At 41.8% G+C, this 18,440-nt stretch overlaps 1 protein-coding gene across 24 annotated transcripts in view; it reads left to right on the forward strand.

Annotated features, from left to right (window-relative positions):
* TASP1 (taspase 1) overlaps positions 1 to 18,440 on the forward strand; it is a 253,393-nt gene that overhangs the window by 197,599 nt on the left and 37,354 nt on the right. For all 24 annotated transcript variants that reach the window (XR_014073024.1, XR_014073023.1, XR_014073014.1 and 21 more), the window contains one exon: positions 12,061 to 12,171. Coding sequence is in view for 13 of the 24 variants with exons in the window: in XM_081556535.1 (XP_081412661.1) it covers positions 12,061 to 12,171 (111 nt within the window). In the remaining 11 variants the exon portion in view is untranslated. The remainder of the gene's footprint in view (positions 1 to 12,060; positions 12,172 to 18,440) is intronic.

Raw genomic sequence — 18,440 nt, forward strand, 5'->3', positions numbered from 1 at the left:
AGTGATGTCTTTGCTTTTTAATACACTGCCTAGGTTTGCCATAGCTTTTCTTCCAATGAGCAAGCATCTTTAATTTCATGTCTGTAGTCACTGTTCGCAGTGATTTGGGGACCTAAGAAAATAAAGTCTTTAAGTGTTTCCATTGATTCCCCATCTATATGCCATGAAGTGATGGGATCAGATGCCATGATCTTAGTATTTTAAATGCTGAGTTTTAAGCCAGCTTTTTCACTCTCCTCTTTCACCTTCATCAAGAGGCTCTTTAGTTCCTCTTCACTTTATGCCATAAAGGTGGTATCATCTGCATATCTGAGGTTATTGACATTTCTCCTGGCAATCTTGATTCCAGCTTGTGATACATTCAGTCCAGCATTTGGCACAATGTACTTTGCGTATAAGTTTAAATAAACATGTTGACAATATACAGCCTTGACACACTCCTTTCCCAGTTTTGAACCAGTCTATTGTTCCATGTTCAGTTCTAACTGTTGCTTCTTGACCTGCATACAGCTTTCTCAGGAGGCAGGTAAGGTGGTCTGGTATTCACATCTCTTTAAGAATTTTCCACAGTTTCTTGTGATCTACACAGTCAAATGTTTTAGCATAGTCAATGAAGCAGAAGTAGGTTTTTCAGGAATTCTCTTGCTTTTTCTATGATCCAGTGGATGTTGGCAATTTGATCTCTCATTCCTCTGCCTTTTCTAAATCCAATTTGAACATCTGGAAGTTCTTGGTTCACGTATTATTGAAGGATAACTGCGAGGATTTTGAGCATGAACTTGTTAGCATGTGAAATGAATACAGTTGTGTGGTAGTTTGAACATTCTTTGGCGTTGCCCTTCTTTGGAATTGGAGTGACAACAGCTGACCTTTTCCAGTCCTGTGGCCACTGCTGAGGTTTCCAAATTTGCTGGCATATTGAGTGCAGCACTTTCACAGCATCATCTTTGAAGATTTGAAATAGCTTAGCTGGAACTTCATCACCACCACTAGCTTTGTTCATAGTGATGCTTCCTAAGGCCCACTTGACTTCATACTCCAGGATGTCTGGCTCTAGATGAGTGATCACACCATTGTGGTTATCCAGGTCATTAAGATCTTTTTTGTATAGTTTCTCTGTGTATTCTTGCCACCTCTTCTTAATATCTTCTTCTTCTGTTAGGTCCATACCATTTCTGTCCTTTATTGTGCCCATCCTTACATGAAATGTTCTCTGTTAGGGATCCACATTCTCATCCTGTTGTCGTTGCTTAAGGGTGAGTTTGTGGAATCCTGGATCCCTCCACATGCAGGTAGCATGTTGGGCTGGTACAGTCAGAAGCTGTCAATTAAAAAAAAATTTTTTTTTAAAAGTCTGTCAATTTTTTTCAAAAAGCCAATTTTTAAAAAAAGTCTCCTGTCATTTCCAGAATAGTATCAGGTACATACATTCAATGTTTGGTTAAGGCAAGAAAGAGGCTTTAATGGAAAGCTTAATTTTGTTTCTTGGTCTTAAACTTTGTGACAGAATCAGTAAATTTATCCAAAGATCGAATGTCTCTCTGATACATTTTGGTTCTGATTATAATTTAGAGTTTTCTGTTGTAAAATAAATTGACTTCTCCTGTATTTCAAATTTTGTTAGATAAAGGATTTCAAAAGAGTCATTTGCCCCACTCAGATCAGCTCTCCCTAACTCAGCTCAACTCAACTCAACCTGACTCATTGCGACTCTCCTCTCTAAGGAGTTCAGTTGCAGTCTTTAAAAGTATGCATATCACCAGAAAACCACACATAATGATGCCACTCTTGGATGGAGGTGAGGTTTTGAGGAGCAGGTGTGTCTTCAGGGTTTGCAGTGAGAGGATCTGGATCAGTCATGTGGTGCCTTGCTCGCCTCTTCCCCTCAATGCTTTCGTGGATCATTTTTCTTCCTGTGCCTCAGCTTCTGCCTTTGTTTCCTTCAGTTTCTCGCCTGCCTAACAAACTTAGTAATAATCCTTCCATTGGGATTTTTGTGGGAGCAGGCAAGGAGAGAATGCAGTTAATATCTATCTCATAGGATGATGGCGGCAATCTTGAAGACATCTCAAAGGTTGAAGAATAGGGTGGCTCTTCATTAACGGAGCTGTCATCTCTGAACTTAATGACTAGATCCTCTCATTATGTTATATGGTCTTCATGTCATTCTGCTATACCTCACATCTGTGAAAGTTATGTTGACTAACTTAAATGCATCTTTAGAGGAGAAGTCCTTGGTCTTTCAGGAAGTATGGACTCTTAGCCTGTTTTTGTGTCTAAACAGTATTTATAATCTCTCTTGTTCTTTTAAGTTAGAGGTGTGTGTTTTCAGTAGGGAACATTCCTTATTTCCAAGTCCATTTTCTTGTTCACTGGACCTCCAAACAAATCATCATCATCATTCTTCCCTCTCACCCTCTTGCTCATCCCCACCACCCTGCACCTTTATCAATATATCTCTTTTTCTCAATATATGTGTAATTCCTGGAAGAGAAAATGCCATTCAAGTGATTTGTTATCTAGACTTTAAAAAGAAGAAAGCAATGCACAGAACTGTATTGAAAACACAAGGTTTCTTTGTTAAATGTGACCGGAAGGTAGAACACTAGGAGCTGCCTTCTGGCTATAGAATAGACTCTCTTGATCAGTTCTCACATGTTGAAGATGAAGTGTTGTATCAAGTTCTGCAAAAGGAGGTCTAATGCTTTGGCTTACTGGCCTCAGATAATTTCTGGTTGCTGCTGGTGGGGAGAAAATACTCCTGCCTGTTAGAACTGATAAAGGCATTAGACTTACTAGTCTAGTCTCTCAGTTTTTCCGATGAGGGAAGAAAGCAAGGTTCAGAGCGATAAAGTGGCTTGTCCAAGTTCAAGTAGACAGCACCAGGCTCCTGGTTGTGTAGCGGTCTTCTATCCACTTGTGTCTTGTGGACATCTGTGGATTTGTCTGCCCATCCATGCCTCCACTCCTCTGGACTCTGGGACAGAGTTCATTGCCCCAGGCTTACCCCCTAACCAAAGCCAGGCCTGTCAGATTTCCTGTCTTCTGAAGTCTGATTGGTGGTGTCTGAGGATGTGAAACCTGAAAGAGGGAGTCTCTCTGGTGGCGAAGGCCGTGTCAGGTGCACCACTCTGGAGCTATCCACAGATGGCCACTACATCTACTCGAGAGAAGCCATTTCCAGCTGTCCCTAACACCCCTCACATCCCTATACTTCCAGGAGTTTGTTTGTTCTTCCTCTTGGATTTTATGAGCCAGTGAATCCACCTTTTTACTTAAAATCATTCTAATTGGGATTCTGGCACTAGCAGTGAAAAGACTATGGATTAATATTCCCGTTAACTTCTCTGCCTTCATATTTACAAGGATTCGCTCAGTCGTGTCCAACTCTTTGCGACCCCATGAACTATAGCCTACCAGGTTCCTCCATCCATGGGATTTTCCAGGAAAGAATACTGGAGTGGGTTGCCATTTCCTTCTCCAGGAGATCTTCCCAACCCAGGGATTGAACCCAGGTCTCCCGCATTGTAGGCAGACACTTTACCGTCTGAGCTACCGGGGAAGTATTTTCTTCTTAAGTTTCTTCAAATTTTTCATCCTTAAAGATATGGCACAAATACAGTCAGCAAGTGTCTCATTTGTGTACAGTCTGGATTTACAGTCTTAATGAATATACAGATTATACACATTTGATTAGAGTGAATATGTTTCTTAGCATCTGTAATTATAATTTTGTTACATAATAGTTACAGATTTGGGTGTTCAAGAATCAATTTGAGATATTGTAGTAGTGTAAATGAATCTTAATTTTTATTATTTCTTTGTTTCTTTTAATCTTCTTTACTTTATGCAACTACTTGCATATGGAACTTTGAATTGTCTTAGTTAATTTTTGCCTCCCAACTCCCTATTTGATTATAGGGAGCATATCACAGAGCCCAACATTCACTCTAACTGAATTTTTCTTACTGGGAAAAATAAGAATGTTGTTACCATTTATACAACAGTGTTTAATATTTTAACTTGGAAAACTGATGCTCTGTCACCACCACCATCCAGTCACTGAATGTCAGTTGATCATTAGTTGCAGCTGTTGTAGAAGTTTAATCAGGAAGGTATAGAAATAAATCTTGTCCAACATGATAATCTTTGAGGATGAACAAAATGTTGAAGACTGTTTTTACTATTAAGATTTCTACCACCAAATGTTTAAGTAGCACCTCTGAGGTTACAAAGTTCATATATGTAAATTCATCCTTCACAACAACTCAGAAAGGTGTTTTATAATATCCATGATTTATAGTTGTAGAAACTGAAGCATAGAAATTTTAAAAAAAATGTCTTGCTTAAGACCACACAGTTACTACCTTGAGAGTCAAAACAGGGTCTTCTGTTTGAGTCAGTATTGGTTTGCTTTGTTTTTTAAAACACCACAGTGATTATATGAAATCTGAGTACTTCCATGAAAATTTTAGAATCTTCAAATATAGCATTTTAATCATTATTTCATTAAATCATTGAATGAATGCACATTGAGGGTGAGGAGCCCTGATTTGAGCTTCCATGGTGCCCAGGAGCCCCAACACCCTTTCAGAGCATCCGTGGTACACAGCAGTGCTGTGGGCAGGAGTGTGTGTATGTGTGGCAGGGAGCTAGGGATAGGGGAAGGCTGTGAATAAGTTCATGTACTTTGTTAGTCACTAAGAGGGCCTCAAAGGTGAGTCAGATACTCTCACCCTAAAGCAGTGAGAGTATACTCACCTTCTGTATAAATGGCATTGGAGCTAAAGAATAAATTCCAGGGACTTCCATGGTGGTCTCATGGTAGGGACTCCATACTTCCACTGCAGGGGCATACGTTTGATCCCTGGTGGGGGAACTAAGATTCCCACATGCCACATGACCTGGCCAAGAAGTAAACAAAATTTAAAAAGAAAGAAATAAAAAAAAATAGATTTCAGTTCATGGGGGTAAAGCTTGGAAGCACAATTCACAACAGTGGGCCCAGGGGGAAATCTTCAGGAAATGGAATATAGAAAGTCCAATTTGGCTGGAGTGGTGTGTGAAAATAAATAGGGACATAAGGTTGGGAAGAGTGAGGGAGGCAGGTCCGGGCTAAGGAGTTTAGACATTGTTCCAGGAACACTTGGGAGCCATTGAACATTTCTGAATGGTTTACTGGTGTAATCACAGCTGGGGTGCATATTTCTTATTAGAGTGAACTTTGATGTCTGTTTTCCACGCCAACATCTATTCTATGAACAACCCTATTGGTTCCGCCTGCAGAATATACCCTGGACCCACCCTCTGCTGACTGTCTCCACTGCCACCAGGCTCACCCAAGCCACTAGAAACTCATAACTAAGCTCTTTCAGTGGTTTCCTGCTTCCACACTTGCCCTGCTGATCTATTCTGCACAGCCGAGTAACCTTATACAAATGTAAATGAAAACTACCACTGACCTGGTTAAAGCCCTTTGTCATCTTTGACCACACTTTGAGTAAAATCCAAACTTCTTACTGGGCTCACAAGCCCCATGTAACCTTATGTGAGGTGGCCTTGCCTTTCTCTGAACTCAGATTCTGCCCTTCCTCCCCCTCCATCATCTAGTTTGGCCACTCCAGCCTCCTTTTATTTCCTGAACATCCATGCTCCTCCCCACCTCAGGGTATCTGCGTTTGCTGGTTCATCCTCCTGGAATGTTCTTTCAACAGATCTTCACATGGTTGGTGCTTTATCAAAGATGCCTTCTCTGACACTTGATTTAAAGTGTTAGCCCCAGTCACACCTGTCAACATTTGCCTGGATACAATTTCTTCACAGCATTTCCTACCAGCTGGGTGGGTTCCTTGTTGATGTGTGAGTTTATTGCTTGTCTCCCAACCTGCTCAACTGGATATGGGCAGGAGCCTTGTTTGTTCACTGCGGTATCTCCAGTGCCTGATGAGTCCTGGCACATCGTACACATTAATTTATTAATTAAGGGTTGCGTGATTGGAGCAGGAAGGACAAGGAGGGTGAACAGGGGTCCTGTTGGTGGGAAGGACATGGAAGGAGCAGGTGCAACCACAAGGAACTCACAGGAGTTGATGTGGTTTGAAGAGTTGAGTCCTTGGAGAGGGAAGAGGTAGAAGGTTTTGTGCTTGGGTAAGCAATGGACCTTCCCTGGTGGCTAAGTGGTAAAGAAGCTGCCTGCAATGAGGAGATGCAGAAGACGCGGGTTCGATCCCTGGGTTGGGTAGATCCCCTGGAGGAAGACATGGAAACCCACTGTAGTATTCTTGCTTGGGAAATCCTGTGGACAGAGGAGGCTGGTGGGCTACGGTCCATGGGGTCACAAACAGTCGGACATGACTGAGTGACTAAGCACACAGACGAGTTATGGGGACCCTAGGAGAAGTTCCTGGATATGGTGGGAAAGGAACAGCTGTAGAGGTGCCAAGAGCCTTCATGCAGGCGTGGTGGAATGTAATCTTATCCTGGGTTTCCTATTCCCTGAGAGGCTCTGCTGCAAAGCAGGCCCAGTCGTGGACTCAGAGAAACATGGGAGGAAGCTTTCGTCCCCAGCTCTACCATGGCTGTAACACGTCATGGAACCACTCTGAACCTCAGGTTCTTCATTGGTAAAATGATCATATGAAGCCTCCTCATGGTGGTTCTGACACTACAACCACAGAACATGACAGTATGGATCTAGGGCTTAGGAGGGCTTCTTGGTGGCCGTGAATTCCCTGTCTCCTTTCCCTCATCTCTGAGGGGCTGAGGAGGAAAAATTGTACTCTGGCTCCGCAGTTTAAATATGTGTTGCTTTTCGTTGCAAAGCTGTGTGTGTGTGTATGTGTGCGCGCGCACACACATACACACACACATGAATTAAAACATAAGCAATGCCCCTAGGCTTATCCTGAAAATAGGTAGTTCCTTGTCCCGACCCTCCATACCCCCTTGAGTTGAAAGCTCCTATTTTTAACTCTCTTAATCATTTTTTTCTAAAAATTACATCTATAATTCAACATAACATGCCTATACTACTATTTCTTGATTTTTCAATCTTAAATACTATTTGGATATCAAATTTAGATGTTATCATCTTCACATCAGGGAAGGCAAGGATTTAGTTCCTTTATACTTCCAACTTCCAACCTACACTTGCCCACATAGGCTTTTTCTCTGCTTAATGTATTATATTCTTGTTTAGTAGTTCATCCATATGGACAAGTTTATATTTTTTACTCTAGCCATTGACATCTGACCTCCATAGTGTGCTGTGATTCTAATTTCATTTCCTGTAGAAATTTGTATTTCGTCTGCAGTTAATATCTGCCTCACTTTTTTTTTAACCACTTTTTTATCCTCTGTCTTCCCTCAAAATGTGAGAAATTTCCTCTAAATAATTTAAAACTCAACATGTATCTTATAAGTTTAAATTTCTTCCGATTTGGAAATACCTTTCCAGCTTCTTCTGGCTCTCTATCATTTTGGTTCATTGGCTCTCCAAGCCTGTTTGTAGCTGTGTGTCACCTAGGAATACTTTTGTCGTCTCTTGTCTTGAAGCCCCTGTTCCCAGATCTTCAATTCTTTCTCATTATTTCCCTTATTCCTTAATTTTGCCAAGGTACATTTGTCCTACAACTTTCTGAGAAAGAGTGCACGGGAGGTGAATTCTTTGAGACTTTGTCCAGCTTTATTCTCCTTTCATGCTTGATTGACATTTTGGCCAAGGATAGAATTCTAGGTTGGAAATAATTTTCTCTCTGCATTTTGAAAATGTTACGTCCTAATATTCTAGATCCCAGTGTTGCTGTTGAGAAATCCAATGCCATTATAATCCCCTTGCTTCCTGGTGATCATTTTTTCCCATTTGGAAATTTTTTAGACCTTTCTTTTCTCAGTATTTTGATATTTCATAGTGATACATCTTCATGGCACTTTTTTCCCCCATGAATAATGCTGGGAGGTTTATGAGCCTTTTCAGTCTGAACACTCATCCTTCAGTTCTTGGAACTGTTTTTTATTTCTTTGAAATTTATTCTCTTTCATTTTTTAAAATTGGTTCTCTTTGAAACTCCTTTTTTAATCAAATATTGGATCTTCTGGCCTGTTCTGATTAAAAATGTTTTTTTCTCTCTCATGTCTTACCTCTGTCTTTCTTTACTTTTGTTTTTGGGGGTTGCAACTTGCAGCTTACTGGATCTTAGTTCCTCAACCAGGGGTCGAACCTGGGCCCTCCCAGTGAAAGTGCCAAGTCCTAACCACTGGACTGCCAGGGATCTCTCCCCTTCCCCCGCCTTTAATTTTTTTTTTTTCTTCTGCTCAAACTATTTGCCTAAGTTTTCCCTCTGTTAGCTTTCTGCTGTTTTGCTCTCTGTGTTTCCCGGAGGCCTAGTGGAAACAACTAGTGATTCTAGGTTGCCTGTGAGGAGAAAAGGAAAGATATACCCATTTGAATGCAGAGTTCCAAAGAACAGCAAGAAGAGATAAGAAAGCCTTCCTCGGAGATCAGTGCAAAGAAACAGAGGAAAACAATAGAATGGGAAAGACTAGAGATCTCTTCAAGAAAATTAGAGATACCAAGGGAACATTTCATGCAAAGATGGGTACAATAAAGGACAGAAATGGTATAGACCTAACAGAAGCAGAAGATTTAAGAAGAGGTGGCAAGAATACACAGAAGAACTATTCAGAAAAGATCTTCATGACCCAGACAAGCACAATGGTATGATCACTCACCTAGAGCCAGGCATCCTGGAGTGTGAAGTCAAGAGGGCGTTAGGAAGCATCACTACGAACAAAGCTAGTGCAGATGATGGAATTCCAGTTGAGCTATTCAAAATCCTAAAAGATGATGCTGTGAAAGTGCTGCCCTCAATATGCCAGCAAATTTCGAAAACTCAGGAGTGGCCACAGGACTGGAAAATGTCCATTTTCACTCTAATCCCAAAGAAAGGCAATGCCAAAGATTGCTCAAACTACCGCACAATTGCACTCATCTCACACACTAGTAAAGTAACACTCAAAATTCTCCAAGCCAGGCTTCAACAGTATGTGAACCATGAAATTTCAGATGTTCAAGCTGGTTTAGGAAAAGGCAGAGGAACCAGAGATCAAATTGCCAACATCCACTGGATCATCAAAACAGCAAGAGAGTTCCAGAAAAACATCTATTTCTGCTTTATTGACTATGCCAAAGCTTTTGACTGTGTGGATCATAACAAACTGTAAAATTCTGAAAGAGATGGGAATACCTGACCACCTGACCTGCCTCTTGAGAAACCTGTATGCAGGTCAGGAAGCAACAGTTAGAACAGGACACGGAAAAACAGACTGGTTCCAAATAGGAAAAGGAGTACGTCAAGGCTGTATATTGTCACCCTGCTTATTTAACTTACATGCCGAGTACATCATGTGAAATGCTGGGCTGGATGAAGTGCAAGCTGGAATCAAGATTGCCAGGAGAAATATCAATAACCTCAGATATGCAGATGACACCACCCTTATGGCAGAAAGTGAAGAAGAACTAAAGAGCCTCTTGATGAAAGTGAAAGAGGAGAGTGAAAAAGCTGGCTTAAATCTCAACATTCAGAAAACTAAGATCATGGCATCCAGTCCCATCACTTCATGGCAATAGATGGGGAAACAGTGGAAACAATGGCAGACTTTATTTTTTGGGGCTCCAAAATCACTGGACGTGGTGACTGCAGCCATGAAATAAAAAGACGCTTACTCCTTGGAAGAAAAGTTATGACCAACCTAGATAGCATATTAAAAAGCAGAGACATTACTTTGCCAACAAAAGTCCATCTAGTCAAGGCTATGGTTTTTCCAATAGTCATGTGTGGATGTGAGATTTGGACTATAAAGAAAGCTGAGTGCTGAAGAATTGATGCTTCTGAACTGTGGTGTTGGAGAAGATCTTGAGAGTCCCTTAGATTGCAAGGAGATCCAACCAGTCCATCCTAAAGGAAATGAGTCCTGAATATTCATTGAAAGGACTGATGTTGAAGCTGAAACTCCAATACTTTGGCCACCTGATGCAAAGAGCTGACTCATTTGAAAAGATCCTGATGCTTGCCCAGATTGAGGGCGGGAGGAGAAGGGGATGACAGAGGATGAGATGGTTGGACGGCATCACTGACTCAATGGACATGAGTTTGAGTAAACTCCGGGAGTTGGTGATGGACAGGGAGGCCTGGCATGCTGCAGTCCATGGGGTCGCAAAGAGTCAGACATGACTGAGTGACTGAACTGAACTCTTTAAGTACCAAGAAGCTGAGCTGAAAATCCTTTGTATGTGAGCCACACTTGTCATCTTGAAGCCATCACCATAAAGCAAGGACGAGTGATGTTTTTAGGTTCTCTCAAGTAGGTTCTTAGTCTTGAATTGGTTGGAATTGAGCCTGGAAATACTCTTGACACTGAAAAGGAATGATCCAGTCTCTTGCTTGGAGGGTGTCAGCCCTCTCGCATCTGTGGAGCCTGTGGGTGAAGGGAGCTGGTTGTTGTACATAAAGGCTCCCCTTCAGCCCCTAATTTCAGTGTGGAGCCTCCCTCCTGCCCTGGGCTGAGCCCAATGACCGGAGCCTCGGGTCCCTCTGTTTCAGCCTCTCTAGAGAGTAAATATCCTGCTTCCTCTAGGGCTGGGGAGGAGTAATTTCCTCTCTAGATAGGAATCTGGGAATTGAGATCAAGTGTCAGCAAACTTTCTGTAAAGGGCCAGAGAGTAGATTTTAGACTTTGTGGGCAACACTTTGGTCTCTATCACAGATTCTTCTCTTCCTCTTCCTTCTTCTCTCTCTTAAAAAAGCAAAGCAAACAAACCAAAAAACCCTTGAAAATATAAAATAAACATTCTTTGCTTGCAGACAGTACAAAAATAGGCTGTAAACTAGACAGGTCATAGTTTACCCACCCTGGTCTAGAAGATCCTTTTGGACACTCTCAACCAACCACCTTTATTTCAGGCATACCCTGCATTCCTGCCTCCAGAACTTGAAGCCTCCAATTTCTGGTCCTTTTTTGATTTTACGGCAAAACTGGGGTGGCTTCTTATAGGGGTCCCCCAACTCCAAGAAGCCTTTTTTCCTGCCTCCTCCCCTCCCTCCGCCCCATGGTAGCTTTCCCAGGTCAGCTAGGTGAGCAAATACTTGTCTGTCTTCTTTCTCTTTTCTAAAAGGTCTGTTTTTCTGTTTTTCCCTTGTCTCTTTCTCTGTCCTTATTGGGCCATGGCTCTTTTTTTTTCCCCCTTCCCTTTCCCCCAGTTTACTGGGATTTGAGAAAGGAGTGGAGATAAATGCATGTATTTAATCTACTAAGTTTAACCAGAAGCTCCCCCCAAATCCAATTTGGCTGGGTTTTATTTTTATGACTTTCTTTAATAGCACTTGGGTTAATTTTGCATTTGTTCTCCACGTGCTCACTTGCTGTGCCAGATGTTCGAAGAAGATGTCCTTGGGGAGGAAGAAGGAGGGGCTTTAAAACTCAGTGTTGCTGAAATGCTCACAATGGTTCAGTGTGTGAGATCTCTCCAAAGCACGACCGTTTCTAACCACCAGACTCTCATAATAGAAATACAGTTTCACCCTTATTTGTGTAAACCATCAGGAGCATTTTTAAACGTTTGTCATAAACTTTGTAGCTTTTTGTTGAAAATTGAATTTCAGGTAGTAAATGAAAGCTTTTGGTGGCATGCCCCTGACAGCAGGGAGAGCCTGGTAAGTGATCCCGAAGAGCTGATCAAAGGGAACTGCTAAACATTTTTTGCTGTATTTGTGTTTTGGGCCTTTAACCTGGCAGTGTTTCCAATTCCATTCTCAATACGGTCATGCACGCTCCACCCCTGCTTATGTCTCCTTGGCAGCATCTGGCACTGTCTCTGCCTGTTAAGGCACAAGCCTGCCTTCACCATCCAGCCTGGACAAGGTATGAACAACAGCGAGTGTCAGAAAATAGGCATCTTTCAAAATCGTACTCATGCCACACATTTGTTCCCATAATGAAATGAAAACTGGAAGTGAGAAGAGTAAAATGAACTGAAGATGACCACCGCTTGTTTGTGTCTAGGCTCACCTTTCCTGGCCAGCGAAGACGGTGTGCTTGGAGGGGTGATTGTCCTCCGGTCCTGCCGGTGTTCTGCAGAGCCTAACTCTTCCCAAAATAAGCAGACACTTCTGGGTAAGTTAAACTTACACATCATGTGGGTATCTCTCTCTTTCATTTTTTTCCGAGACACGGACAGATTTATATCCTTACATTGATCATTTTAACCCGTGGGTGGGCCAGGATGTTCTATTGATAGGTGTACATATCTCTATTCCACTGACCTCTCTGCCTAGGTTAACGTCTACAAGGTGAATATTCATTTCAGAGTATATGATTATAGCATGTTTTCCAAATGGACTGAGAACCTAGCACCTTTACTAAAGCCCAATATTAAGATTATCGGACCATGTATTTATCCCCTGCCTTATTTGACAGAGCATTTGAGATGACCCATAGCGATAAACACAGTAACACAGAGAGAAGCTTCTCCCGCTTCTCCTCCCCAAAAGGAATCAGAATCATCTGAAGACCTGCTGGCCTAGAAGTTCACCCTGGCTTCATGGCTTATTAGCTGTGATGCCTTCATGCATCAGTCTCACTGTTCTCTGCCACTTCCTCCTCCATATTAGAACGATGTCTGCCCTGCCCTGCTCATAATGCTGTGGTGAGGAAGGGTCCCATGAGTATTTTGCAGATTTGCAGATGTCCACCCAGATGTGTGGCTTTGTGTCTAAAAGTGCACCAGTGGGGATGGAGCCCAGCCCACCCTTCATTTGCCAAGGCACAGACTTGTGGGGGAGCCTCTACCTATAGAGGTGCCTTTTCCTAAGTCATTTATCCAGAGCAAAGGGCATTTAAAAAATCTGCATGAATGTGCCACATAAGCTAGCAGGAGGCTCTATATGTGATTTTTCTTTAGTTGACTTTTTAAGCAAATTGTATATTCATTCAGAAAAGTGCACAAATCATTATAATTGCAACTACTTGGAAAATATTACAAATTGAGCCCACCCATGTGACCAGCATGTAGATAAAAAGTAGAACTTTACTATAACCCAGAAGCTCCCATATAACCCTTCCCAGTCTCTAACCCTTCAAAGTTAATAACCATTCAAACTTCTAACACCTTGATTAGTTCTATTTGGTTTTGCATTTTGTATAAATAGAATCATAGAATATGTTTCCTTGGTGTCTGATGTCTTCAATGAATGTTAAACCTGTTAAATTCATCTGTGTTACTTGTGATACTAGTTAGTTCACTTTCATTGCTATATAGTAGTCCATTATGTATAGTTGTACTACTCAGTGGTTATCTGTTCTTCTGTAAGTTTTTTTTTTTTTTTTAACAAGCACTACAAGTCATTCTCTCAGCTCTTTGTATAAAATTCCTTTTATCAAGTATGGTTGACACCTGATCTGGATTGTATGATTGTTGTGAATTGCTGTAGTACAAATCCCTTCCTATTTTGAAGTTTTATGAGTCTATAAAATAGAAAAATGAGCATTTCTTATTGAGAATAAAAATTAGTTTTTCTTTAGAAGCCTGAAGAACTTCCATAAAAATCTTTCCTCTCATTTGCCAAAGGCGGGGGGTGGGAAACACTGCCCTCTTATAGAAAATGATTCTTTCTCCACCTGATCACCAACTTCATAATTTTTCTTGCTATATTTTCTTCCTGTTTCCACCCACTATACTTAGTACCCAGGTTGTTCCTGGACAAAAATAAAAATAAAAAATTTTAAACTGAGGCAAATGTTACTTGCTTCTTTGGTATCCTAATCATTGTTAAAACCTTTGAATATCTTCCACAGTTAGATAGCAAGGAGTTTGTCTTTAAAATATGCAGAGAGGGGCCTTCCTGGTGGTTCAGTGGCTAAGACTCGGAGCTCACAATGCAGGGGGTCTGCGTTCCATCCCTGGTTGGGGAACTAGATCCCACATGCTGCAACTAAGAGTTGGCATGCCCTAACTAAAGAGTTCACATGCTGCATCTAAAGATCTCACACGCTGAAACAAGAATCAAAGATCCGGTATGCCATGGCTAGGCCTGGCGCAGCCAAATAAATACATAAACAAAAATAAATATTAAAAAACGACCTGTAAAAAAATCAAATAAAATATGCAGAGGATGTTCCTGGGCCTTCCATAAAAACTCAGAAAAAGTCTTTAGTCCTAGGCTTTCACCCATTCAAGTTAATTCTGGAAATTGTAAGAGGTTTTTTTTTTTTTTTTTGCTTTTCCTTTCATTATTGGAATTAAAGGTATATTTAAAGATAAGTCATAGAATTTTAGCTCATGTTAGTTTTTATCACCGAAGTAGTCATTCGTACACTGGTTCCTACTCTCCATGTCAAGGAGAAGAATAAAATGTAAAATGTTGCTTTATGAAATAAGTGAAGTCTTGCCATTTGTTTGTGAAGTTTATTAAAACCTGGTGAACGTAGGCTCCTATCAGGTTCTACCAGTGATGTGGGTTTTTACATATTTTGCTTTAAGAAACTTACGCATGTTCAGTATGTGGTAAGAAAGTAAATGTGTACAAAAGGATAGGAAGAAGATGTGAAGGTCACCTTCGCTACCCAGTTCCCAGAGCTGCCAGCCCCTGATTCTGGTTATTCCTGTGGGATTCACCTTCATTTTGTAGAATGTGCTCCTGTTCTGTTTCTCCATTAATCAGTAACTTGTGACTCCCTTGGGGGAAAAGATTAAGAGCAGAGCTTGTACCACTCCCCATCACCTTTCCTCATGACTTTTGTGAGAACTCTAACCTGATGTTGTATATTTAATTTTATTGCAACTTTAATGCGCTACTTACTGACTCATCAGCTTTTATCATCTCTTCCAACCATCCCTCACCTCTTGGACTATGTAGGCTTCTTTCCTCTTCCTCCACAATTCCCAACCCTCATCTCAACCTCTAGCAACCACACCATTGTTGTCATAGTAACATTGCATTCTGTTCAACAGCCAACTTGCTTTCTGCACTCTGATTAGAGTTTGATTCCAAACAGTAACAATTAGTAACCAGCATTGGTAGTGTCATGATTATGTAAATATTATTCACTGCAGATCCCAGGAGTAGAAGATTAGACCCATCAGAAAGGAATTATCTGCCATAAGCCCCTGCCTGTAAAAGGAGAATGTTTCAAACGTCAAGCTCAAGTGGGTTCTTCTGTGCTTTACCACGTTCATTGCTCCAGATCAGGCTGCAATGTAATTTGCTTCATGACTTCTCATTTATCACTTTATAAAACTCTCATGAAAATATAACTTCATCAACTCATGGCTCCTTAATGTTTGGTAATATCAAGTAGCCAGGAAGGCTCAGAAGTCTTTCTTTCCTATACATCCAAACAAAACAAAACAATTCTCCAAATTTAAAAGAAACAAAACAAAACAAAAAAACCACTTCTGTACGTATCACTTTTTTGTATAATTACATACAATATACATATACTTTTTTGTATAATATATATACAATATAGTTTTGTATTATATATACTTTTTAGTATATTTGTGTCAGGCGAGTGTATGCTTCTCGGTTGTAGCTTGTTGACCTGAGCAAAGACAAAACATTTGTATACTAATATATATACTTTTTTGAATATAGTATAATCAAAATAATCTCAAACTTCAGCTTTTTCCATATTGACTCTCTTTTCTGAAAATCATCAATAGCATTTCCATTACACCACAAATGCAGTTTCAATCAAACCCCATTGCCACTTGATGGAGCTTCCAAGAAGCCATTACCCAGCTTCCCCTCTTGACAAATACATCAATTACAAGAGCCCCAGCGGCCGCTTCAAGGGTGGGATGGCTCAAGAACAGGCCCTTTCAAGGTTTGGCCTTTGTTACTGATTCAAGAATACAGCTGGAGCATCCCAGGTATAGAGTAACTTTCAAAGTCCTCTTGCATGGCTTTGTTATGTGTGCTTTGTCAATTGTTTGAGAGAGATGGAGTTTAATTCCCTTCCCAGTGACTCCCTCCAGTGCATAAGAATGTGTCAGGGTGACAGTCTGTGACTTCCAAGGCAAGGTCAGAAAAGGAGTTGTTCACTCACTCCAGGAAAGACCAGCTGCCATGTCTTGAGGACACTCAAGCAGCACCATGGAAAGGTCCATGTGGCAAAAAACTGACCACTTTCCAACTGCCAGCAAAGCGTTGGGGCTTCCCATCCACAGCCTTGGCCCCAGGGGAGCCTGCAGATGATAGGATCTGGGCAGGTTTCTGGACTGAAATCTCATGTTGGTGTCCAGTCACTCAGTTGTGAGTCTGCAGCAAGCCAGTCTTCCCTGTCCTTCACCATCTCCTGGAGCTTGCTCAAATTCATGTCCATTGAGTCAGTGATGCCATCCAACCATCTCATCTTCTGTCATGCCCTTCTCCTCTTGCCCTCAATCTTTCCCAGCATCAGGGTCTTTTCATGAGAGATGCTGAAAAAGAACCACCCAGCACAGATACTCCCGAACTCCTAGTCTGCAGAAACTTAGATAATAAAATGTTTGTCGTTTTAAACCGCTACATTTTGGGGTAATTTATTCAGTGATAGATAACAAATCAACCTTTGACATGCTCTCCCTGCCAAATGGCCATCTGGCTTGTCTAAAGAAGTACAGGGATGAGTCAGGTGTTCTGTTGCCTCTTTAGGCAGCTCAGGCCACAGGACTTCAATTGCGTCAGTGGATTCCACTTCTCTGCTTTGGGAATCCTTTCAGATAAAGGTGATCAGTGCCCCCTTTCTTTGCAGGCCCGAATCACTCTTTCCCAGACCGTTTCTTAAGCCTCCTCAAGCTCTAGGCTCCCCACCTCTGTCCATCTCCTACCTCCATCCTGCCTCCAGACCTCTCTCCCTCTATGACACAGGGAACCTAACCATGGCTCAGAAATAGAGAAGCTGATTGTCCTGAAGCAGAAAGGGTGAAAATGAGAACTTGACTGAATTGTGGCTTCGAGAGCCACACTGACACTGGCGTTAGAGAGATGGAGGTCAAAAAAGAACCACAGAAGTATATGTGACTGGTGTACTGCTTGTTTAAGCTTAACGTTGAAATAACTTTCTGTGTTATATAGTAATTTTCTATGTATCCTAAAATAAAGCAAAACCTGTGTCTCTTACTATTACTCCCATGCTCCTACTTTTAATTCTTCAATGAGGACACACACACACACACTCACACCTACTCCTTCCTCTTTCCCTGGAAGATAGATGGGAAATAGAAAGTAACTTGACAGGGAAAGCCCACCCTGATCTGGTGCTAGGGCGGCTTTCAGTGTCATCTCCTATGAGTCCTCCTGCTCCTCTGCTCATCTCCAGTGACCTGAGTTCTGGCAACTCCAGATCGCTTTGTCTTCTTCCAGGGTCATATCTTTCCCCCATTAATTTTCACATGCTGTTATTACCTGTGCTCGTAAATTCCTTCTTTAAGACCCAGCCCAGAGAGGAACCTCCTGGAATCCTCTGGAAGCCCTCTCCCCAGGTGATTTGTCCCTTCTCTGTGCTTTTTGCAGTGTGTAATCTCCAACCTTTGTAGCAGTCACCGTGACATCCTAGACACATACTGGAATGCCTGCCGCTCCCGCTAGGGCAGCATATCTTAATCTTTTTTTCTAAATTCAGTTACTTGAGTGGAATCGATCACAGGTCTCTGAGCCCCAGTGGTTCATGTGGAGGATACAGGGCTTGGAAATAGCTTAAAGAAGATTCCACTGCATCGGAGACGTCTTCCAGGGCCGGAGGGTGGGCTGTTGTCTAACCCCCGAAATGAATCGTCTAAGGAGACATGCGCTGACAAAGCAAGAGACTTTACTGGGAAAGGGCGCCTGGGTGGAGAGCAGCAGAGTAAGGGAACCCAGGAGAACTGCTCTGCCACGTGGCTTGCAGTCTCGGGTTTTATGATAATTGAGTTAGTTTCCAGATGTCTTTGGCCAATCACTCTGACTCAGGGCCCTTCCTGGTGGCAGCTGCATCGCTCAGCCAAGATGGATTCCAGCGAGGAGGGTTCTGGGAGATTGGCAGGACAAATGGACTGGCGTCTCCTCTCTCCTTCTTACCTTTCCCGAATTCTTCTGGTTGGTGGTCGCTTGTTAGTTTCATGTTCTTTACCAGTAAGATAACTCCTGCTTGTGGCTATTATCTTGCCTGGCCAGGATGGGAAGTTTAGGTCCGTGTTTCTCCTAACATGAGCATCACACTACCAGACTGTGAATCGTTTGAGAGCAAGGACTGTGTCACATCCAGCTTTGTACCCACCCTACATTGTAGGCTCCGAGTAACTATTGGAGGAATAAATTAAGTGCCACATGGAATTTCTTTACTGATTCTATAGCAGAAATTTTTAAAGAAATTGACCACTCTTCCAAAAAAATGAAATGTCACATAAAATATCCTCACAGGCT

The sequence above is a fragment of the Giraffa tippelskirchi genome, chromosome 13 (genome assembly GCF_054371585.1).
Source record: "Giraffa tippelskirchi isolate mGirTip1 chromosome 13, T2T-mGirTip1v1.2.pri, whole genome shotgun sequence".
Lineage (NCBI taxonomy): Eukaryota > Metazoa > Chordata > Mammalia > Artiodactyla > Giraffidae > Giraffa > Giraffa tippelskirchi.